Below are 23802 nucleotides of genomic sequence, written 5' to 3'. Positions count from 1 at the left end.
CAATGTGACGTCACTGAATGACTGCATGTGGGGTTGGGAAGAGATGCACACAGTTGGCTCTTGCAGGTTCCAGCACACCACTGTTCCCAGTGTCCCCCAGCAGCATTAAGCCCCAGCTGCCCATTGTGATAACTGATCTGATAACATGCCTCTTATTGACTTCCCTGACCCCCTTCCCAACCCTGCAGCCCCCCCCCCAATAAACTATTTGCACTTGGATCCTCGTCTCAAGGTCTGCTTCTGGTGGAACCCAAACTAAGACCTTACCTTAGGCATTGTTTTCCTTCTACCCCCTCCCCACCTGCTAGAACAAATGACCACAGATGGACGGAGCAGGACAAGTCACTAGAGGTCATCTTGTCCAAGCCCTCTGAAGGCTCTAAACAGGGAAGGACCTGCTGGCAGGTCAGGAAAAACAGTGCTTCTCCTATGCCTGGAAGGAAAGATTCTGGTGTCTTCATTTCTAGGAGCACCTGCCTCCTCCTGAACTCCTGACCCACACCAACGTTCGCTCTCCAAGGCCCCCTGTCAGTCCCACCCCACGGCCTGCTGTGGCCATCTGTAAAACAGGTCTAACCCTCGACTCCAAGGCCATCGCAAAGATCAGCTGCGTGGATGTGCTTCCTGAGCTACCAGCTTGGGCACGATGATGACTGTCATTGTCTCTCTCCCACCAGGTACCAAGTGCTCAACCCCAACGTGATTCCTCAGGGATTCGTAGACAACAAGAAGGCCTCAGAGCTGCTGCTCGGGTCCATCGACCTGGATGCGAATGAGTACAAAATCGGGCACACCAAGGTATGGTCTTCCGGTGGCACTCCCTCCCTATGCCACCCAGCCTTGTCCCCAGAAGGTGGGCTTCAGGGGGTGAATTCCAGCTCGGCCGCTGACCAGCTACCTGCCTTGGGGAAGCCCTCCCACAGCTGCTGAGAGCCTCAGTTTCCTCCTCTGAAAAAGGAGAGCTGATACAGCTGATCTCGTGGGATTTGGGAGGTGATTAGCAATAATGTGGGTGAGGACCCAGCTCAGACAGGTACTTAATAAATGGTAGATTATTTCCTAGACCTGTATGAGCCCCAGTCAGAATCAAGGTCCTGGGTTTGACTGGGGCATGAAGCTGTGTGTGGTGGGGGGTGAGGTCTGAGAGTGAAGCACCATAATCCCAGCCCACCCACACCGAAAGCTCCAGGCCTGAGCTGACAGGTGAGTCGGTGCTGACTCAGAGAGTCTGCCTGATCCTAACTCACAGGGCGTGGGCTGCCCTGTGTCTGTCCCACTTCCTGGCCCTGCAGAGTCCAGTTGGGATCAGCAGGGCCAGCCGGGTTAATGGTGCGAGGTGTCCATTTACAGCTGCCCAAGCAGACTGCACCCCAGCATGACAACCAGGGTGATCCAGGAGGGGTCCCAGCTTTGCATTCGGGAGCATCAGGCTCAAAGCCTGCCTCTGTGTAGCCCACAGGCCTGCTGGAGCACGTGGATGCTCCAGGCTGTGTGTGCATCCCACACATCTGGCCGCTTAGCAAAGCTCGCAGAGCACCTCCCGTGCCAGGTGCGGTTCAAGGCTCTAGGGATACACCCGTGAACAGAACAGAGTCCCCAGCTCCCTGGAGCTTGCTTCTGGTAGTCAGTGCTGGCAGAATTGTTCACGCTGCTGTAGAATCTGCCAGAACTATTAGCTTTGGCCTCCTTCACAATTAAGAGATGCTGTGTACAGCTAAACTGACTTAGAGGAACACTTCAGGTTTTGTCAGAATCACTGAATACCAGCTGCTTCCCCCACCCCCACCTTTGAAGGATGGGAAACTTGAGGAAGCGGGGACAGGGGCATGGAGCTGATGTGCCCAGTTCCACAGAACTAGGCGGGATGGAGCAGGCCTCGGGCCCCATGCCGCCGCTCGCAGGAAGGGGAGCTGGGGCTGCCGTTGCCAGCATGTGACACTGCTATTGGCTGGGCAAACGGACTGCAGTTCGTGGTTGTGCAAGGGTTGCACTGGGAACCTCGGGTCCAGATAAAGGCCTGGGGATGCTGGGGACAGCTTAGCTCCCCAAGGACCAGGCAGGTTCTGGTGGCAGAGGCAGAACAGAGAACAGGATGATTCTGCCTGTCAGCTGTGTCCCTTATCCCCATCGTTGGCGCGTGTGGGCCCCAGCCCCAGCCACATGCTCACCTCACTGCTCCTAAAAGGACACACCTCAATGAGCAGCCATTGTGAAATATCAAGAAACATTTCATGAAATCAAGCCCAATGTCTCAACCCCATGGTGGCTAGCTCTTTGGGGTTTTGTGGGGGAGGAAGGCAAGGAGAGGGAGCATTCTTTTCCATTCTTTTCCGGTTGGTATCCATAGCATCCACATAAAAGATTAGCTGGGGGCTCTGCTCCCTGCCCCAACGTGTGGAATCGCAGACTCTCGGGGCTGGGAGGACTCAGGGTCCTGCACTCCCACTGAACAGGAGGGGAGATCGAGGCCTCCCCAAGGAGAGTGGCTTGGCTAAAGTCACATAGCACATCCAAGGCAGGCTGACACCAGGTACAGGTCTCCTGGCTCCTTCTATCCTTCTAGAAGTTTCTATCATGTCCTACAAAAAGATGTTACATTATGAAACATACTAATAATAAAACCACCCATGAGCCCACTTAAAAATCCAGAACTTAATCTTTGCATCTCTTTCCTCTCTTCCCTCCCCACCCCCAGGAGTAACCTTTGTCCTGAATGTTAACCATCCTCCTGCCTTTTAAAAAATAGTTTTATCATATATGCATCTGGCCCCGGGTTTTGCCTGGTTTTGAGCTTCATGGAAGATTCATACTTAATATACCCTTCTGTAACATGCTTCTAACACTTCATTGTATGTCCAAGATTCATCCTTTTTGTTTGGAACATGACATTCATTCATCGTCATTGTCATATGAGGCTGCCTCAGACAGCCAAGCCACAATTACCCTTTCTTCTCTCCTTGGAAATTGATTTTTTTCAGTTTTTTTTTTTAGGATTTTATTTATTTATTTGAGAGAGAGAGAGAAAGCACCAGTCAGGGGAGGGGCAGAGAAGCAGACTCCCCGCTGAGCAGGGAGCCCGATGTGGGACTCGATCCCAGGACCCTGGGATCATGACCTGAGCGAAGGCAGATGCTTAACCAACTGAGCCACCCAGGTGCCCTGGAAATTGATTTTTCCCCCCCTGCAGTTATTAACAATGCTACTTTGAATATCTTTGCACATGGTCCTACATAGGGGTTTCTCTAGAATGAAATTCTCAGCCTTGGCTCTACATTAGAATCCTTTTGGAGAGAGGTAAAAATACCAATGCCAGAGCCTCACCCCAGAAATTGTTTGAAATCACCTATGTCCAGGTGTCAGCATCTTTCCAAGGCCCTCCAGGCAGAAACGATGTGCAGCCAGGGCAGAGATCGATATGTTAATGCTGAGGAGGCTAGCTGCCTGTTTCGGAGTGTGCAAACATCTAACTTGACAAGGGAATGCCAAACCACTTTCCAAAACTGTTGTACCAACTCACCTTGATCCACAACCTTGCCAACACTTGCCTTTTCGGAAGTCTTAAAAGTTACAGGTGGAGGGAAGAGGGATTGGTGCCTTGCGATCTTAATTTGCATTTCCCTGAGGTTGGGTCTTTCCTGCTCTTTCAAACACATTGCAAAGCTGGCCCTGTTTTCCTGGGGATGTGTCCCATTCACACATCAGAGCTGGGTGCCTGAAATTGTGCAGCATTGGTAAAACCCTGTATCCTTTCTACAAAGTCGACCCCACCCCCACCCTCACTAGCCCCTCTTCCCACTCCCAGGTCCCTGGGGGACCGGCACGGTGCAAAGGCTGTTTTGCATGGTGGTAAAAGAAGGCAGGCCCCTTGCCACCCTGGCTGCTGGGCAGTCACCATAGCAGCAAGGATCATGAATATCACCTTTCACTTACAGCTTCGCAGTTTATATAAGACTTTTCCACCAATATCTCTATCTAATTCTTATAGCAACCCTCAGGGAGGGATCAACATCCCCATTTCACAGATGAGGAACTGAGGCCCTGAGATGTGAGGAGACATGTCCAGGGTAACCCAGCTAGGAAGTGCAAGGCCCACAGGAGGAGCCAAGGGCAGGGGGAAACCGACGCTGGGGCCGGCAGTGGTCCTGCTATTGGCGGTGTCCAGGCTGGGGCCAGCTGTTCCCGAGGGGCCTCAAACCACCAGCACCAGAAGGGCCCTCTTAACTTTTAAGGACCTTTCCGAACCTCTGGTGCTTGAATTTAAAACTCCCCGCCAAGTGGCTGCCACCGGTGATAGCTGGGCTATTTTCAGGTGAGTGTGTCTTTCCCCTAGGTATTCTTCCGAGCTGGCATCCTGGCTAAGCTTGAGGACATGCGGGACGAGCGGCTGGCCAAGATCATGACAATGTTACAGTGTCGCCTCCGGGGTTTCCTTATGAGGATTGAGTTCAAGAAGATGCTGGAACGAAGGTAGCGCGCTCACAAGCACCAATGGGGCAGGACCACGGAGGCCACGCTCACCCACACGGGATGACCAGGGACCCCGCCACACACACACAGGCCTCAGCTCCATTAGTGACACTGGGCAGTGAGATGATGCCAGTGTCTTCGCTGGCCCAAAGAACCCTGTTGGGGGTCTGTATTAGTTTTCTAGGGTTGCCGTAACAAAGCACCACAGCCTGGCTGCCTTAAAACAGTGGAAATGTATTTTCTCACGGTTCTGGAGGTCGGCCATCTGAAATCAAGTTGTTGCAGGCCACACTCCCCCCGAAGCTCTAGAGGAGGATCCTTTCTTGCTTCTTCCAGTCCCAGTGGCCCCAGGTGTTTCTTGGCTCGTGGCCACATCATTCCGATCTCTGCCTCTGTTTTTGCAAGGCCTTCCCTCTGTGTCTGCGTCTCCACACCGGCTTCCTTCTTTTTATATGGACACCGGGCATCTTGGGTTAGGGGCCCCCCTTTCTCTAGTATGACCTCTTAACCTAAGTAATGACATCTGCAAAGACCCTATTTCCAAAACAAGGTCACACTCACAGGTACTAGGGGTTAGGACTTCAGCATTTCTTTTGGAAAGGGACACAATTCAACCCCTAACAGGGACCACCTAATATAAATCCTTCTCCTACAGCCTACCGGCCACTGCCCCTTATTTATCCGTGTGATGATACTATGACAGGGATGTGGTAGGGCCAGCACCCCCTGGAAACTGAGGCCAGAAGGGTGAAGGGCCTGGCCCCGGTTCATGTGGAAAGAGTCAAGACTAGAACCCAGAAGCCCTCACTCCAAGTCCTTGCCCCTGGAATCATGTTTCCCAGCGGTCTCTCTCAGAAAATAGCTCAGGCTCCCCTGGCTGGCCTCTGGTCGACTCTGGCTCTTTGTTGTAGTATTAGTCATAGCATTAGTAATAATAACAGTAATGAGCAAATAACAGCAATAATAAGCTCCTGATATCCACCAGGCCCTCTTCGACCCTGACTGAAGGCAGGGACTCCAGTTAGTGGCTGAGGGTAGGACAGCAGCCCAGCCCAACCCAGGGCCTCAGTAAATCACAGTCTGTTCAAGGTGCCAGGGACAAGGAGGTGGATTCCAGAGAGTGCAGATGGATAGGATGAAGAGAATAATGGGTGATTTCCTGCGAGGGAGCAGAGGGAAGGGAAGCGTAAGAAGAAATGAGTGGTCTGTCTCGGCCTTGTGCTGTCTGGGAGGAACCGTTCCATCAGGGAAGCCGAGCCCCAACACCTAAGCTTTAATCCATGAGACGCCGGCTTCCCTTTTGCAGAATCGGCCTGAAAGTCATCCAGCGGAACACACGCAAATTCCTGGAGCTGCGTTTCTGGGGCTGGTGGAAGCTCTACAATAAGGTAGGGCTCGGGGGCCAGGCCAGCCTGCTGCTGTGGGGGGACGGGGGGCCTTGGGCCTGGGTGGGAGGCCACAGGATGCTGCAGGCAAGGTCCAAAAATGAGTCGAAGGAGGAATCTAGCCTCCTTCCAGACAGGGGCGAATTCCTCCCTGAGGAACAATCACAGTGTGTCTTCCCGCCTCATCTCATCCCTCAAAATAACATCCTGTTAGGATGGAGAGCCTCCCCCCGACACACACTACAAAAAGTGGGCTTGGTTATCAGCACCTCTCCCTGGGCATGTTGAGGCATCTTCAACTTCTTTAGTGAAGTGCTCAGCTTTAGAGCTGGAGTGACCTCAGGAAATCATGGGGTCTGACCTCCCAGTTCTCAGGTTCTTCTGAGACAGCAGAGAAGGCAGTGAGTCAGCCAGGTGGTGGGGCTGCAGGACCCCCAAGCAACCAGCCTGTCCTTAACCAATGCAGGAGGCCGTGAACCATCCTCCTGATGCAGGTGGAATCATAGTGGGTGATGGCGTCCCCGCCTCAAGCCCCCGTTCAGGGGGCACACTCCTCGTGCCGTGGCTGGACGCAGGGCTGCCACATTCAGGACCCGGGTGGATGGAGGATGGTGATGTCTCAGGGGCCGTGTGCAGGGGTGGGTCCTCTCTCTGGCCCTGCGGCCCCCACGACTTGTGCAGAAGCTTCTTTCCCCTCCCCGTGGGAAAGCGCTTTCTAACACAGTGCTGGCCACAGGTTCAAAGGAGGGAGAGTAAGGTCTGCATCTCCAAAGGCACCCACACAGGCCAGCCCCCTCAAGGGCCTGAGATGGCAGAGGAGTCCAGATGAGCATTTCTCAGAGTTCAGTCATCCCCGCTCATTTCCCCACCTGTTCTATGACGGACCTTCTTTCCTTATGTCAACTCACTTTTTTATTTTGAAATTTTTATTTTAAAAGGAAACTTGTATCCTTATCTGCTTTAATCTCGTCCTAAGCAAGCGTTATCCACAAAATGGTGGGTTTGACGAGTTCTTTTCCGTTTTTAAAAATTATTTTAAAAAATGATTCATTCAGTTTCTTATTCTTAAAAGTTATTTTTAAAGTAACTATGTAATGATGAATATCAAAGGTTTCTATGCAATGCCAAATCTATCTCATCTGCCCTCTTGGTATTGGCGTTGCCCCCTGGGAAGCTCCAGACCAACAGCCTTTAAGATTCTTTCAGGCGGGACACCAGTGGTCACAGATGAGGAGACAAAGCCTGAAAACCTCCCGTTCTTTACTAGAAAGTAAAACCACTAATTAAACACGGTGGAGCAAGGTCCTGTTCCAATGAGTAGAAGAGTAAAATAAAATAAAAATCCTTTACTCTTAGTTTTTAATTAGGTTCTAATCTTATTTAAGCCAGATAGGATGAATGGGTGGGGGAAAAAAAAACACACTGTGGGAGGCTTTCACGGAATAAAAAGGATTACACAGTTGTGTGTTTACATGGACCTGCCACCGTGCCATCCCAGGTCCCTACAGCCCAGGCTGGCAATGAGGCGTCCCTGTCATCTTCCAAGAGAGGTGATGCCTTCTCCCAAATCCATCTCCACGGGGAGTTTGCCCTCTGGAGAAACGCAACCATTGGTCAGGAAATACCCTGAGCGCCTGTCCTGCCAGCTCCGCTCGGAGCTGTAGGGACACAGAGGGCACGAGGGAGATTTTTGAAGGGCTCAAGGTCTAGCAGGGCAGAGGAGTACGAGTGGAGCGAGCTGATGGACCCAGGCACTGATGCAGGGTAAGAAGGGCCAAATGCGAAGAGAGGTCCGGATGGGTGCAGTGGGTGCTGCCGAGGAGCAGGTGCTCCCAGCCGGCAGAGGGACAAAGCAGGCCCAGCCCTACAGAGCCGAGAGCAAGGGGGGCAGCGGCCACGAGGCAGGACGTACCAGCTGAGCTGGAGCAGGGTGAGCGAGGCTTGGTTGTGGGAGGCCTGGAAGATCACATAGGGGAACAGATGAAAGAAGTAAGTGAGACAGAGAGAGACACTAAGAATCTACACATGACAGAGAGATAGAGACAGAGACACTGAGAATATACATAAGCAGAGATAGAGAGACACAGAGAGGGAGGAATCAGTAAGGGAGAAAGGCAAGGGAAACCAGAGCTTGAATTCAGCCAGGGCTCCCAAGCACACACAATTTACAGAACAGATGTAAGCACTGGGCGTGGCTAGATGCCAAGGAACACCTCACTCGGTGTCTCGTAGGGTCAAAGAGCACCCTGAGGATTGGTCCTAAGCAAGGATGGGCCTTCTCTGTGGAGGCTAGGGATGCTTTTGGGGATCTGTGGAGGGGTTCCACCTCACGGCTGTAAGAGCTGCTTTCCACCCCAGTGGGGGTGTGAGGTCCCATCTGAGGCAGAGCCCCCACAGCCCACCACCGAGCCCCCGGCAAAGCCCATGCCCCTGACACAGTATGGTGTTGCTCACCACTCAGGTCAAGCCGCTCCTGAACGTGGCTCGGCAAGAGGAGGAGATGAAGGCCAAGGAGGAGGAGCTGAGGAATGCCATGTCCAAGACACAGGAGCTGATAAACAGGGTGAAGGAGCTGGAGGAGAAGATGGCCACGCTCAGCCAGGAGAAGAACGACCTCACCATCCAGCTACAGGCCGTATGTGGGGCCCTGGAGGGGAGTGGAGGGAGGGAGCAGGAGCTGGGGGCCCTGGCAACTACCAGGATCCCCAGGGTCACTGAGAGTCAGACCCAGGGAGGGAGGGAGGGCTGGAGAGCCTTCTGAGAAGCCGTGTACGAGTGAGATCACAGCGATAAAAAACCACCCACTGATAGAAGCACCTTCATGGGCTCTACCCCTTTATGCCTCACAGTGATGATTCCCTGCATTGTGCAGACAAAAAACTGAATTTCAATAATGTTATGCCGTGAACCATAAGTCACACAGCTGGTCTGGCTCGACTCTGTGGCCAGTTGTCGTCCTACACCACTGACCCCATCTCGGGGAGACCCCAGTGGACACCCAGGTTGTCCCTCTTCTGCCCCTTCCTGTCCACTTGACCTTTGACAACCCCACCCTCCTCTGAATATCAGTTCCCTCATCCCTAAACTGTAGCTTATGGTAACATCTGCCTGGCTTGCCCCTCAGGGTTGTTATAAGAAGGAACTGCGGATGGGAAATGGCTTGTTAACACAAAAGTGCTAACTCAGCGCTGGGAGCCATTTGGGCAGATGGCCCAGGCCCCACTGACAGATGGAGGCACAGGCACATCTGGGCTCAGCAGATGGGATGGCAGAGCCTGCACTACCAGTGTGGTGCAGCCTGAGTGTCCTCCCCTTCTCCTGGACCACCTCTGCTAACAACACCTTAACTGGGATCTCGTGGAAATGCAGATTTAAATGCAACAGGTGTGAGGCCTGAGACTTGGCATCCTAACCAGCTCACAGGTGATGCCGCTGGTGGTCTGGGGACGGCACTGCTAGACGATGTTTTGTCACACACATCGCGTGGGGCTCGGAGCTCATGCCTGGACCCCTTTGGGACCCCTTTGACGGGTGCTCGCTCTTCCCCCAGGAGCAAGAGAACCTGATAGATGCTGAGGAGCGCCTGACCCAGATGATGAAGACCAAAATGGAGCTGGAGAGCCAGATTTCCGACATGCGGGAGCGGCTGGAGGAAGAGGAAGGCACGACGGCCTCCCTGAGTGCCACCAAGCGCAAGCTGGAGGGGGAGATGAGCGACCTCAAGCGGGACCTGGAGGGCCTTGAGACCACACTGGCCAAGACAGAGAAGGAGAAGCAGGTGAGGAGGCCCTGGAGCCTGACCACACTCCTCACCAGAACTGGGAAGCCTACAGGGGTCACACCTAGAGTCCCCACTGTAGGACTGCCCAGGACCCTCGCCATCAGCCACATGGGGCTATTAACTTAGCTCGATGCAATTTAAAATGTGGTTCTGCTGTTGAGCTAGCTGCATTCTGAGTGCTCAGTAGCCACACGTAGCTGGCGCTACCACGTTGGATGGGCAAGTCTGGTGGGGCCCGAGGGTCTAGTCTCTTAAGACACCGCTGACATCTGAGGACTGGGCTTGAATAGCAAAGGCCTGAACTGGTAGCTCTCACTGCTGCCCTCACCCTAAGATTCTGACGTGGTTGGCTGGAGTGTGCCCTGGGCCTTGGCATTTCTCAGGCTCCCAGGTGACTCTGGACCATAGCCAAGCTGCAGGGCCCCTCTCTCACAGCAAGTGCCTCCCCCAAGGGTGTTCCCAGACTTAAGGGCCTGTCTCTCTCTCCCACCCCCATTTCCAGGCCCTGGATCACAAGGTCCGCACCCTGACTGGGGACCTCTCGCTGCGGGAAGACTCCATCGCCAAGCTCCAGAAGGAGAAGAGGGCCTTGGAGGAGCTACACCAGGTAGGCATCACCGGTTTGCCCTTGGCAGAGCAGGTGGAGCTCGGAGACTGAAGACCCGGGTTCAAATCTTGGCCTTGCTGCCCCTCAGCTGGGGCCCGTAGGGAAGGCACAGAGTCTCCCAAAATCTCAGTTTCCTCATCAGTGAAGTGGGTGTTGTCGTGTCTTGCTGCTGTCCTCCCAGGTTTGTTGTAAGTGGGGTGACCCTGTAATTTATCACCCAAACTAGGACAGTTTGAGAGTCCCGGGTGCACTGGAAGGCATGGTTCCCAGACTCACCAGGATGAAGTGAGGTGCACAGACGTGCCCTATGAGTGACACAACAGTGAACCCTGATACAGCTCGGCAACAAAGGGCATGAGCTCTTGTCATGGGGAGACCCGCTCAAGTGTTATGGGCTCAGGGTCCTGAATGCAGAGCCAGCTCCGACCAGCCACCAGTGCTGACTGTGGCACAGACCACTTCCTAGGTCTAGAGACACAGGTACAAAGAGCAAGCTGAGGCCCAGGGCCGGACAGTGGACCCCCATCGCCATGTTTGCTGACACCATGATTACACAACAAGTCCCCCAAGGACCTCTCTCTGTTGCCTCCAGAAATACTTCCCCCTAGGCTGTGACTCTCAACCACTTCAAACTCAGAGCCCCCTTTTACAATAAATACAGTCAATTCTCATTATTCGAGATAGTCATGGCCTATAAAGTCACCACAAACACTGAATTAGCAAACACTGAGCCTCAGTTTTAAGGGGAAATACAGGGTTAGGTTCCCGCAAGCCTCTGGTCACATTTTCATCGGCCACTCAATACATCATATGTATTGATTACAATCCATACATTGCCTTGTTTTATGTATGTTTCTGTTGAAAGACACTATTTGGTCCGTACTGTGGGTTCCTGAACATTGAGCTCACAGTCAACAGCCCTATATCTCATGCCTGAACAAAGCTTATCTGACACAGATTTCCTCTGTGAGGCACATCACAGCCTTATTGTGCTTGGGAACACTAGACAGGATGGCAGAATGTGAGTGGGGCCATTTTATAAAGCAAAATCACCAAAACAAAAGCACCAAACTGTAGAAACCATGGCACTGAACAGACTCTGAAAAAAGACACTTGTTTGCAGTATGAGCGAAACAAGAAGGCAGGGCACCATCTTATCTGACCACAGCTGGGAATGTGCACCCCAGGGGGCTCAAATTTTTCAATGCCCTGCGCATGTCTGTAAATGACCGTGAAAGCACCACAAGTATTGGTTTGGGATTACAAATAAATTTTAGCTAGTAGGTAAAAAGGCAAATAGATAATCTGCAAATAATGGGCACAGACTGTATTTTTGGAAGCCTCTTACTGTTCTAAAATAAAAATTATTATAACTCATACATAACTTCAAAAAAATCAGTAGTGTACCCCTTCTTTTTTAAGGAGGAAGTGAATGGAATGTAATTTATAATAAATTCTGGTGCTGTCAACGTGTCAAAGCTCAGGCAGATCCCCTAGAAGATGCCGTGAGCAGTAGGCCGTCCACCCGAGCCTGCCTAGGTGGCTGCAGATGGGCACAGACGGTGTGTTAGGGATGCAGATAGCGAAGTGCAGCTGCTGCCTGTGATGCGAGTTTACAACATGGTGAAGAACTCTCAGGGAGATTTTGACAATAACAAATCTCTCAGTTTTCATGGTAGATCATTCTTTTAAAAATGTAGTCTATGCTAAATGAAAAAAAAAATAGCTGCGTTATATGGAAAGTGGTGCTGGGTGGTCGGCTCAGAAGAGTCTGTTGTTTTGCTTATGTGAATGCCTGGGTGGGGCATCAGGTGTGTGGACTGCAGGATTCTTCAAGGTGCTGGATTGTCCAGAGCAAGGCAAGATGCCCAGCATCCCTGGAAACACCCACTAAGTTCCAGTGGGGCCCCCAATTGTGGTGACAACCAAAAGCCCCCCACAGATTTCCAACATATCCCATGGAGAACCAGAGCCCCACTGACCAGTGAGGGCCCACCTGCAGCTAACAGGTGCTTGGGTCTGCTCCCCACCTCACCTGGCACCAGGGGCAGGTGTTCAGTAGCTGTCCACTGAGCTCAGAAGTGATGGCGGAGAACCAGGTCTATTCAGCTGTCCCCACATGGCTCGTGGGACACACGTATATGTATATCTTTCCCTCCAGAAAACCCTCGACGACCTGCAAGCTGAGGAGGACAAGGTGAACCACCTGACCAAGACCAACAGCAAGCTCAGCACCCAGATCCATGAGGTAATGCCCTGTTGCTGGGGCCAATGCTATAGCTCAAGGGCCAGGCCCATGCTGGGGCACAGGGTCCTCAGATGCATTTGGGGAACTGGACTGACCCATGCCCTGGGACAGTGAGAGCCTCTCTTGAAGCTACAGTGAAGGAACCAGGCCCAATCCGGTTCCTCATCACATTCCGGCCTCAGACTCACCCCCCACCCCCGCTTTCTCTTGTTTTTCTTCTTTCTGCAGCTGGAGGATAACTGGGAACAAGAAAAGAAAATCCGGGCAGAGGTGGAAAAGGCTCGTCGCAAAGCTGAGAGTGACCTGAAGATGACCATTGACAATCTCAATGAGATGGAACGGTCCAAGCTAGACCTCGAGGAGGTGGTGAAAAAGTATGCCCATGCAGGTCTTCATTCTGCCCATGACAACGTTAGCAGTATCTAGCACTTCCTGGGTGGCGCCAGGTGCTGGGCACTGTGCTGCGGGCTTCACATGCATTAATGCACGTCCCCAGCACCTGCTGTGTGCAGGCACCGTGCCCAGCACAGAGGATACAGGGAGACGGCGAGTAGGTGCTGCTCGTGCACAGGGAGCTCCCAGCCTCACACAGGGCCTGTTGGGCGCTGGAAAGGAGACAAGTATTAAGCAAGGCATCCGCCCCAAAAGGCAAGGAGTCTTTGTAGAAACCCATAAGCTGAGCTTTCAAAGATCACAAGGAGTTGAGGGGGTATTTTCACAGTATCGCTCTGGAAATAACATGGGAGACAGGTGGAGTGGAGAAACACTGGAAGCAGGCAAGCAATGGGAAGGCTACTGCAACAGCCCGGGTGTAAACCTGAACTAAGTAAGAGGCTGAGGGATGGAGATGAGGAGGAGTCAGACAAGGAAAGCTCTCAGGGAGTGGAATTTGGACAATGCATCTTTGAGGTGCATTTTGCTAAGGCAGTTTCAAAGCACCACGGACTGCTAGGAGGGTGTGCAGCTGGCTCTGCATCTCGGCCCATTTCCTCTGTGGCATGCCAGGAGGTGTGCGTGACCTTGACCATCCTGCTCATCCACTTGGTCTCTGGCACCTTAGTTCTCACACATGGCTCCTTGGCACATGGAACCCACATGTCAGAAGGAGACACCCTTTGGTGGAAAGTTTTTAGAAGAAAATTTTCCCTAAAAAGGCAAAGCATCCAAGTGATCCTGGAGCCCCTAGAATGTAAACTGTGCCAGAGCAGTGATTTCTGTCTGGTTTGTTCACTGATGTGTCCCCAAAACCTCAAACAACGTCTGGCATGTAGTAGATCTACTCAACAAACTTGTACCAAATTAAGATGCGCATGAGTGAATGAATAAGCGGATGGAAAGCATGTGCAGCAGATTCTGGGGTTCTGCAGGGTGAGACCTTCTGGGCAGCCACCCCAGAAAGCCAGATGCTGGGGGATGAGTGGGTTTCAGCAGGTTCAAGGTCTCCTCCAGCAGCCCAGGTTCTGTTCCCTTGCCAGCTGGCTGATCTCCCCTCAGAGCTTTTCCCTCAGGAGATCAAACCTTCTCTTGCAGGAGGGATATGGAAATCAATTCTGTCAACTCTAAATATGAGGATGAGCAGTCTCTGAATTCCACACTCCAGCGGAAACTAAAGGAACACCAGGTGTGTCCAGGACCGAGAGGACAGAGCTCCCCTTTTGAAATGCACTTCCAGGCACCTTTGCTCCCATCAGGTGCTTGGCTACCTGGGTTTCCTGAGGAGCAAGACTGCCCCAGAGTCCTTGAGACTGATCCATGTTCACCTCACACAGGCTTACAGTCAAAGCCCCTACAATGATTATAAGGCCCTCCACAATCTGCCCCTATTCCCTCTCTGACCTTGTCACCCAGCCTTCCCCCACCACTCCCCAGCCTCCCTCCTGACTCAGGGCTATTGCACACACTCTCTGTGCCCAGTTTCCTTCTGCTGTTGACGGTGTCCATCATATGCTCAGCAACTTGCCATCATTTCCATATTAAAAGGCCAAATGGTTAAGTTTGTAACTTCACCCAGAAGAGATAACCTCCCTTTGCTTGTTTGTCTGCTAGGCCCGAATTGAGGAGCTGGAGGAAGAACTGGAAGCTGAGCGGGCAATGAGAGCCAAGGTAAATGAAATACTTCTGCACTTTTTGAGTCTAAAGACCCAGCACCAGTCACAATCCAACTGTAAGCAGACAGACACTCCACTCAGGAAAGCAAGAGGACAGGTTTCCAATTGAACAGGCCTCGCTGATTTCTCGAGCTGTGCACAAGGCCCAGTGCTACATGTGCAATATTAATTATGATGTAAGATGCTAAGATACTATTTCTGATGTGAGTCCAAGGAGAAGAGGCTAGTTCTGCCTGGGGCAGGTAGAGGAGGCAACATTAGCCTGGGGACTCGGAGACTGAATTCAACAGACTGACGCCAGGAAGAATTTCTAGGCAAAGAGAAGAAATAGCACCTCTCTGCACAGTGACAAAGATGTGAAGAGAAAAGAAAAGAATGGAAGGAGGCTTTAGGGTGGGGATCCTGCAGAGGATGAGGCCAGAAAGCTGGTGGGAGACGAAATCCTCACACACCTAAACTCCAGATTCAGCCCAACCAGGCCGGGGGTAGGAAGGGCAGGTAAACCCACCCAGTGCAGAAGGACACAGGCATCCTTCACTGAGTGTGCGGGGTGGCAGGCAGTGGGCAGAACTCCCCAAGTGCAGGCCCCTAGCTTCACAGACACCATGTGGTCACTGCAGTCTTTACCAGAGAAGGGGGGGCTCCTGCACGGCTCCCGTCATGCTCATTGATCTTTCCCAGGTGGAGAAACAACGCAGTGACCTGTCCCGGGACCTTGAAGACCTCAGTGACAGGCTGGAAGAGGCTGGGGGAGCCACGTCTGCTCAGGTACCATCCTCAGGGGACCCAAAAACCCCAATTCCTGCCTGCCTGCAGGGAGAAAAAAAATTACTGGATGATGAGCAGTGGGGAAAAGACCAGTTAGTTCTTGCTGAATTTCTGGGGCTGACATGAGGAGAAAACAATAATAAAGAAGAGGCAAGTGAAGAGCTGGTATGGTCTTCTTAGCTCAGTGGTGTTGATAGAAGCAGCACCGGACTGAAGGCAGAGGGCAGGCGTTGTATGATTCGTGTTTATAGAAAATGTGAGCTGCAGTAAGACCAGCAGATCAAGAGAAGATTGCCACTAAAGAGAGTCTGTGACAGTTCCCAAGAAGAGGGGCATGCCATGCAGGGCTACACGGGGAGGCACCAAGGTCAGCAGGAGGCCAGGGCAAGGGGAAATTGTAGGCAAGAGCCTTTACTGTAGTTTCTGAGGAAGGAACAAGGGAGGCAGAGTAAGCAGGCTTAGGATGGGCTAGTTTGGATAATTTCAGCAGGCTCTAGGGCACAGGGGCTGTCCCTAGTTGTCTGGTACCTGGCCATGGGGTTACTGAGGGCAGGTTAGAGTGGCTGAGAGTGTGAGAACCCCACAGAGGAGGGGTTGGAGGTGTGGGCTCTAGATTGGTTGCTTTGCATTGGAAATCCAGTTGTTTGCTATCTCTAGGAGTTAGCTAACCCTGGGAGGGGCCATCCTTGCAGGGTCAGCAAAGCCCCAGATGTCAAAGCATCAGAATACAGAAAATAAAGACATGGTTAATACATGGGGTGACCCCACACTCCCAGGGCTGGAGTCCAAGCTGAGCCTCTGGTGTGGAATTCAACTTCCTTCAATTCAAATAAAGGCATCGTGGAGACTGGCAGGAGACACTTGAAACTCTCCTTCTAATTCCGTGTAGTCAGGTTTCTTATAAATGTGGACCCTGGGTCAGAGCTGACAGCAGGAATGTGGGTGGTGTCCCTTAGCACTGGAAGGCTCCCTGGACTCCACGTCCCACCCCCCACCATTCTGGCCACAGTCTGCTCGCTGTGGAGGGGCCTACTGAGCTGGTGTCCAGCTGCGGTCAAGGTCCCGGGAGAGCAGGCATTAAGAAGGGACAATGTCTAGCGATACAGGGAAAGTTAAGGAAACAACAGGATTCAGGGCACCAGGGGGATGGGAGGAAGCGGGATCATGGGGCTGTGTGACATGGGGAGCCACGGAGCAGGGGCTGCCTGGTGGGCTCCTTCTGGAGGCTCAGGGGGAGTGTGTCCCAGGGCTCTCTCCTGGCTGCTGGTAGGTTGCTGGCAAACTTTGGTGTTCCTTGCTTATAGCTGCATCCCTCCAATCCCTGCCTCCGTGGTCACATGGCCTTCTTCTTGTGTGTCTCCCTGGATCCAAACATCTCTCCTCTTAGAAGGACAACCAGCCATTGGGTTAGGGCCCTCCCTAATCCAGTTATGGCATTTTAACTTGTTTATATCTGCAAAGACCCTGTATCCAAATAAGGTCACATTCGCAGGTATGGGGGTTAAGAATTGAGCATATCTTTTTAGGAGGCACAATTCAAGGCACAACGCTATCTAAATGAATCTGGTGGGCAACCCTCCTAGAGGCTCAGGACGGATATTTCCATCAAGACATCCCATCAGTGGGGTGCAGAAATAGCGGGGGACTGCTGAGCAGGTGGGCAGTGTCAGACCTCAGGAGGCCAGTGCCATTCAGTTCCGCTAAGCAACGCTTCTCCTCTCTCCCAGATTGAGCAGAACCGCAAGCGGGAGGCAGAGCTGCTAAAGCTGAGGAGGGAGCTGGAGGAGGCGGCCCTGCAGAGCGAGGCAGCGGCCTCCACACTGCGCAAGAAGCACACGGACTCCATGGCTGAGCTGACCGAGCACGTGGAGAACCTGCAGAGGGTCAAGTCCAAGCTGGAGAAGGACAAGCAGGTCATGAAGGCTGAGATCGACGACCTCAATGCCAGCATGGAGACTGTGCAGAAGTCTAAGGTGAGGGAAGACCCCTGCAGAGCCACAGGGAGGTGCCCCAGCGTCCGGCCGCTTCGCAAATATTTCCCGAGCCCCCCCGGCAAGCCTGAGGCATGTTCTGGATGTTGTGAAGGGAACCGAGATGAGCCCATCCCAGATCCCAAGCTCATAACCTAACTGTGCCTCAGTTTCCTCATCTGTAAAATGGAGACATTAATAATCCCTACTCCATAGCACTGTTGTGAGGGCTACAACCGTCCCTGGCATATAAGAAAACCTCGATAAATGTGAGCTATTAAGATGACCATTACATTAGGAGAACTACATCCTCAAGGAGCTGGGAGACTAGTTGGATAAATGCATATATCACCACAATGAAAAAGGGATAAATGGCCATAGGGAAAATCAAGTAAGCCATTCAACATGCGTTTACCAAGCATCTGCCATGTGAAGAACCTTCTTGTGACATGAGAGAAAGGGGGGCCCCAAAGGTGAGCAGGGAGGATGCTCTGGAGTCCCTGTCACAGCCAACTACTATTTCACACTTTAGACACTCACGAGGCATCTTCACAGCCCCTAGTTTATCTGCAGAACCCTGCACTAAGGCTAGTATTTTTTCTTAAACGGACCTGTTGCATTTTCTTATTGGGTGAGGTCTGCAGGGGTCCGGAGTGGCCATAAAAGGCAGATGAGCCAGACAGTGAGGGTCTGTGTGCCAACCCAAAGGCTCCAGGTTTATGTTGGTAGAAATGGTGAGCTGGGGTTGGGGGAAGATGGTTCTGAGACAGGGACGTTCTAGAAGGACTAGGCAGGCAGTCTGGGAGGCTGCACTAGGGGAACCCAGGTGGGAAGCAGGGAGGGCCTGTTCTCCATTTCCCCACGGGGTTCATTCTTCCTGAGCAGATGAATGCCGAGGCCCACATCCGAAAGCTGGAAGACAGCTTAGCAGAAGCCAACGCCAAGGTGGCTGAGCTGGAGCGAAACCAGGCAGAAATCAATGCCATCAGGACCCGCCTGCAAGGTGAGCTGGCCCCTCCCTGCAGCTTCCTGAGGAACCGTGCATGGAACACAACCGAGATCCTCAAGGAAACTGAAGGAGTAGCTGGGTCCTCTTCCCAGAGCTTTCTTGGCCTTGGAAAATTCACATCCCCTGTGATGAGACAGGAGATTTGATTCCACCCACTGAGCGTTCCAAGTATCATCTTTACAGTGTCTAACAGGGAACACTATTCAAAGCATTTCCCTCCCAGTTCTGTCAACCACCCTATGAGATCAGCAGGAGGGGCAGCAGACAAAACACAATTTTTAAACATTTTAAAACATGACCTGCATACTAACAGACAGTGAACATGTGTCACTAATGAAGGAGCCAGAAAATGGCAAACCTGCCTTCAAAGTGCATTTGAGGGGCAGAGATTTACACAGTCGGTTGGGGAAGGGATGCCTATATATAACTTTGCTAAGTTAGACGCAAAGCCAGTTAATGTCTCACAACATAATAATACTGAACCTCTGGGTTTGGTTTTGTTGTTGTTGTTGTTGTTTTACCAGAAGAGATCCTTTGCATCTCTAGGGCAAAAATAATTTGCAACTTATCACTATTCACTTAACACCTAACTTTGCAGAGGCTGGGCTCTTACCTGCGGTAAACAGCAAGCAACCACACTATTTCCTGAGAGAAGTAAATACTCCCTAGACAGGCCAGTTAGATAACATTCCACTGTGACACCAGAGAACCTGCTGGCATCCTTTGGCCTTATTTCCCACACCCTGAATACTTTCGAAAATCAACATCCCCCTTTGATAAATAAGAAAAGGGAAGCTCAGTGAGACGAGGTAACTTGCCACAAAACTAATGACTTCCAGAGCAGAACCAGAAACCCTCGCTCATCCTCTCTGGCTCATGCATGTCTTCCTGGCCTCTGGCCCCGAGAATCAGTTCACAGACGACTAGAGTGTAGGTTCGGGGACCGTGACAGTTAATTTTTCAAAGTAAACACTCTCTGCCTCACTATTTCCTTCAAACTTCTTTGCTGTATCTCATGCCAGGGGCTGGGACTTCATGATCGGAAGCCCTGTACCCCATGCAAGACACCTGGATGTTGGCAATGCTTGGACAATTGCTCCTCTCCTGGGCTTACTTAAATTTGGGTGGCTTGTAATGGTTCACCATGCTCCCCTTCCCAGCTCAGTTGGCCAAGTCACCATACTTATTGGGTACTTTGGGAACGCTGCACTGGGGGAGTTTAGGATCTGGCTGGGGAGCCAGTTTTCCATCCAGTATTTCTCCCATTCCCTTCTCACTCAGCTGAGAATGGGGAGCTGAGCCGGGAATACGAAGAATCCCAGAGCCGGCTCAACCAAATCCTGCGGATAAAGACATCACTGACGTCGCAGGTGGACGATTACAAGAGGCAGCTGGATGAGGAATCCAAGGTTTGTTTGGGGATGGGGTGGGGGTGAGGGAGCTGTCTTTCTGAAGAAAGTTACAGCTTATAAAGATGTAGAAGGAACATGAAAAATATGATTCAATAAAAAGTTAAAAAGTTAACTACAAGACTGTGGTATTATGCCATGTGTACGAAGAAATGAAAACACAAAATTCCATATCCTTGTGGCCAGTAACTGGAACAAAACAAGGAAAATAAACCCTAATGGTTTGGGTTGTAGAGTCAGGTGTCCTTTTCCCCCTTTACTTGCTGCAATGTTGATCCAACATTGTGTGTATCTAAGTCCCCGGGCCATAGGGACCAGTAGGGCCTCTGACAGGCTCGGCTGGTCCCCGCAGTCTCGCAGCACGGCCATGGTGAGTCTCGCCAACACCAAGCATGACCTAGACCTGGTGAAGGAGCAGCTGGAGGAGGAGCAGGGAGGAAAGTCAGAGCTGCAGCGCCTCGTGTCCAAGCTCAACACTGAGGTGACCACCTGGAGGACCAAGTATGAGACCGACGCCATCCAGAGGACCGAGGAGCTGGAGGAGACCAAGTGAGTGTCACCCTGCACTGGAGAGCAGGAAGGCTGGGGTGGGGGTGGCGCTGGGGGGGGGGGTGGGCAGGGGTCTGACCATGTCAGCCACTGTGGAGGCCAGGACCACAGCCAGGAGAAGGCAGTTCACTAGCTCTTCTTGAAGGGGGGGATGTGTGTCTGGACAGCGAAGCCCACTTTGTGCCCTTGGCAGAATACCCAGCCTTCGGGTTCCCTCTTCAAGGCTCTCTGCGTCCTCTGCCCTAAAGTGCTCAGGCTCCCAGCAGGGAGGTCAGGAGCAGGGTCTCCACCTCCAGGCAGGGTGTCTCTGCCCCTAAAGTGCTTGGGAAGCGTCCACAGGTCTGGTGGGTCTGGAGCAAGGCCTCTGGGTGATGCTGAGTGTATGTGGACCACACTCAGCAGCAAGGGCCCTCACACTGGCAGTTCTCCTGCTCTGTGCTAAACGCCCTCAAATCTTGTGAGCTTTCTTCTTCATTTGCAAACTAGGAAAGTGGATACTCTGCTTGACAGGCCTGAGGAAATAAGAGTGAACACGTGAATGTGGCGCTGAGCCGCCTTCCAGGTATAGGAACAGGCTGGCTCGGTTGCCCACGGGAAGCCCTGTGTGTGAGCCATCCTGAGGCGGGCAGGGAGGGGACCCCAGCCTGCTTGCTGGTGCCTCCTGCCCACTGGCATCTGTGGCGACAAGACAGCAATACACACAGTGGCCTCCAGCTGACATAAATCTCTTATCAAAAGCTCTTTATACATTGAGCCTAAATCTACATCCTGCCACTCCCCACCTCCTGCTCTCCAGCCCTTTTCTATTTTCTGTTGAGAGTGTCCAGGAGCTGCCTGCCTAATCCCACTCCAAAGCTCAGGCTGAATCTCAACCCCTCACCTCTCTCTGCCCGGACCTTCTTCCCCAGACACCCGCAGGATCCTCGCCCTCCTCTTCCTCTTCCTCTTCCTCTGCTCATGTGTCCCCTTCCTTGCCTTATTTTCTCCATGGTGCTTATGTCTCTGTGTCTATCCCCCGACTAGAGCAGAAGTTTCATGAGGGCAGGGGTCTTGGTCTGTTTCTCTGATACCTAGAATGATACCTGACCCAGAGTAGAAACAATAAATAGTTGTTGGATGGATGGATGGACGGATGAACGGACAGACGGACAGTGACTGCTTTCCTCTAAACACTCTCTATTTTGTCTGCATCTTCTCCAGTGTGGCACCACAAACCCAGCCCCCAGCCCACGGGCTCCTGTGTTTCCCTGATGGCCTCTCTTGCCCTCGCCCACAGGAGGAAACTGGCCGCCAGGCTCCAGGAAGCAGAAGAGACAGCTGAAGCCGCCCAAGCCCGGGCTGCCTCCCTCGAGAAAAATAAACAGCGACTCCAGGCAGAAGTCGAGGACCTCACCATCGATTTGGAGAAGGTCAGGGGGTTAAATGCTTGCTGGGTCCAAGGGACCCCAGGGAGTTGGTTGAAACTATCACATGTCTGGGCTTAGCAAGAAGAAAGAGTTGGCCCGACAAGATGGAGCACAGGGTCTGTATTCAAGCTTCCTGGACACAGGCTCCTGCCTGATCTTAATACCCAACAAGCCACTATTCAAATAGGTCTGTGATGAGGACAAAACTTAGTCCCAGGAAGTCATGCAACTACTGTCTCTCTTCTCCTTTTCCTCATGCAAACCACATCCCACACACTTTGTGTGGCTAAATATTCTTGTTTGCATCCCTGGTGCAGATTGATCTGCAAGTCTCTAGGCCGAATTAAATAAGCTTTCCCCTGGCACACAGCAACCTGATCTTGGTCTAGAGAGGGCAACCACTTCATGCCAGTGGTGACGGGCATGTAGGCAGAGGGTCACAGCCACATGAGAGGCTTCAGGAAAATAGTCCCAAAACCTGAAAACCCTTTGCTCCCCCTGCCCAAGTAAGAAATTAAGCAGAAATTTACAAAACCCAACATTGCACCACAGCAAATACATAATTGCCAGTTATGAAAAAAGTGAATGGTCTATGAAAAATAACATCTGAGAAAAGTCAGCTTTGATTCACAAGAAAAATAACACCAAACCCATCTCTGAGTTGGACAACGACATATAACACATATTAGTAAATTACAGAGAAATAGGCTATGGAGAGTTCGGTGAATGTTTAAATCCGGGAAGGCTGCCGTGGCCCAGAGCTCTCATTCTACACCTAAGAAAGTCTGAGCCTGGGACGATAAGACGGACTGCCCAAGGTCGCACATCTAGTAGTAGAAGCTTAAGGAGTGGGACGAGGCTCTTCCCAGACTCCCTGCCCCGTGCTTGTGCCATACCTGTGGAATTATTTCTCAGTCCCCAGAGTTACTGGGGAAGGGTGGGGAAGGCAGGGAGGAGAGCAGAGGAGGGGAAGGGGCTGGAGAGTCAGACCCGCGGAGACCAGCCCCGTCTCTCCCTAGGCGAACGCTGCAGCCGCCGCCTTGGACAAGAAGCAGCGGGTCTTTGACAAGATGCTGGCCGAGTGGCAGCAGAAGTGCGAAGAGCTGCAGGTGGAGGTAGACAGTTCGCAGAAGGAGTGCCGCATGTACATGACAGAGAGCTTCAAGATCAAGACTGCCTATGAGGAGTCCCTGGAGCACCTGGAGTCGGTGAAGAAGGAGAACAAGACTCTGCAGGGTGAGTCGGAGGGCAGGGACAAAGACACAGGGCCTCCTTCCTCCTGAGTGCGTCATGGGTTTGAGCACCTGGCACATCGTAAGCAACCAATAAATACATACTACCAACACTGTGCAGAAGCACTTGGGCATTCAGCAGCAGGACTTCAAGCAGGTGAGTCACTTAACCTTTCCGTGCCTCAGTTTCCTCACCTGTAAGTCCGGGAGATCCTGCCTTCCTTGTAAGGTTGGTGTGACAATGAAACAAAATGTGTGAAATCTTCACTCAGTAGAGTGGCTGAAACAAATACGGGCTCGGTCGATTTTGTGTATTTGAGCCCTTAGATCTATCATATGTACATAATATACATACACGTGTAAGATTTCCTAGTATGGGCTGGAATTTCATTCTGTTGGATACTATTTGAAGAATGCTGCCTATCTGTTGAAGATCATCCTGCCATTCAGAGATCTGACTGCATTGTTTGCTGGCAGGTGCACATTTCTAATCACAAAATCAGTTGTGTAAGAGATGTCAGTATTTTTATTTTCAAGAACTATTTTGGGATCCCTGTTGTGCTGAGCAGCAAACGAAATCTCAGTCAATACAGGGTTTCCTCAGTTCAGGTTAGATGCCTGATGTAGGGTCACTGCAATGGAGGGTAGAAGCAGATGGTCCCTGATTGTCCCCAAATCTGCCCAAGGTCCTAGCAGTCACTCCCTGGGGAGCTGTCAGCTTGCGGGGGAGAATTGTGAGAGCCTGGCATTTGAGGTATGAAGGCCCTGCTTTTATAACCCCAAAAGTCTAAGTACTAAAGGACTTGAACATAAATACACGAATTAAGATTGGGGAGGAACAGCCAGAACACCCAGATCAAGGT

At 51.9% G+C, this 23802-nt stretch overlaps 1 protein-coding gene across 1 annotated transcript in view; it reads left to right on the top strand.

The window, feature by feature from the left end:
* Positions 1–23802, top strand: part of LOC110571911 (myosin-16) — a 62953-nt gene that overhangs the window by 23673 nt on the left and 15478 nt on the right. Inside the window, exons 19-35 of the mRNA XM_021680105.1 lie at positions 678–798; positions 4331–4467; positions 5774–5855; positions 8314–8487; positions 9403–9630; positions 10136–10240; positions 12402–12488; positions 12717–12862; positions 14019–14109; positions 14535–14591; positions 15278–15364; positions 17092–17337; positions 18220–18337; positions 19625–19752; positions 20105–20301; positions 21578–21710; positions 22727–22943. Of these exons, the coding sequence (XP_021535780.1) occupies positions 678–798; positions 4331–4467; positions 5774–5855; positions 8314–8487; positions 9403–9630; positions 10136–10240; positions 12402–12488; positions 12717–12862; positions 14019–14109; positions 14535–14591; positions 15278–15364; positions 17092–17337; positions 18220–18337; positions 19625–19752; positions 20105–20301; positions 21578–21710; positions 22727–22943 (2354 nt within the window). The remainder of the gene's footprint in view (positions 1–677; positions 799–4330; positions 4468–5773; positions 5856–8313; positions 8488–9402; positions 9631–10135; positions 10241–12401; positions 12489–12716; positions 12863–14018; positions 14110–14534; positions 14592–15277; positions 15365–17091; positions 17338–18219; positions 18338–19624; positions 19753–20104; positions 20302–21577; positions 21711–22726; positions 22944–23802) is intronic.

The sequence above is a fragment of the Neomonachus schauinslandi genome, chromosome 5 (genome assembly GCF_002201575.2).
Source record: "Neomonachus schauinslandi chromosome 5, ASM220157v2, whole genome shotgun sequence".
NCBI classification, from domain to species: Eukaryota; Metazoa; Chordata; class Mammalia; order Carnivora; family Phocidae; genus Neomonachus; species Neomonachus schauinslandi.
This window is presented reverse-complemented; position numbering and strand designations above follow the sequence as displayed.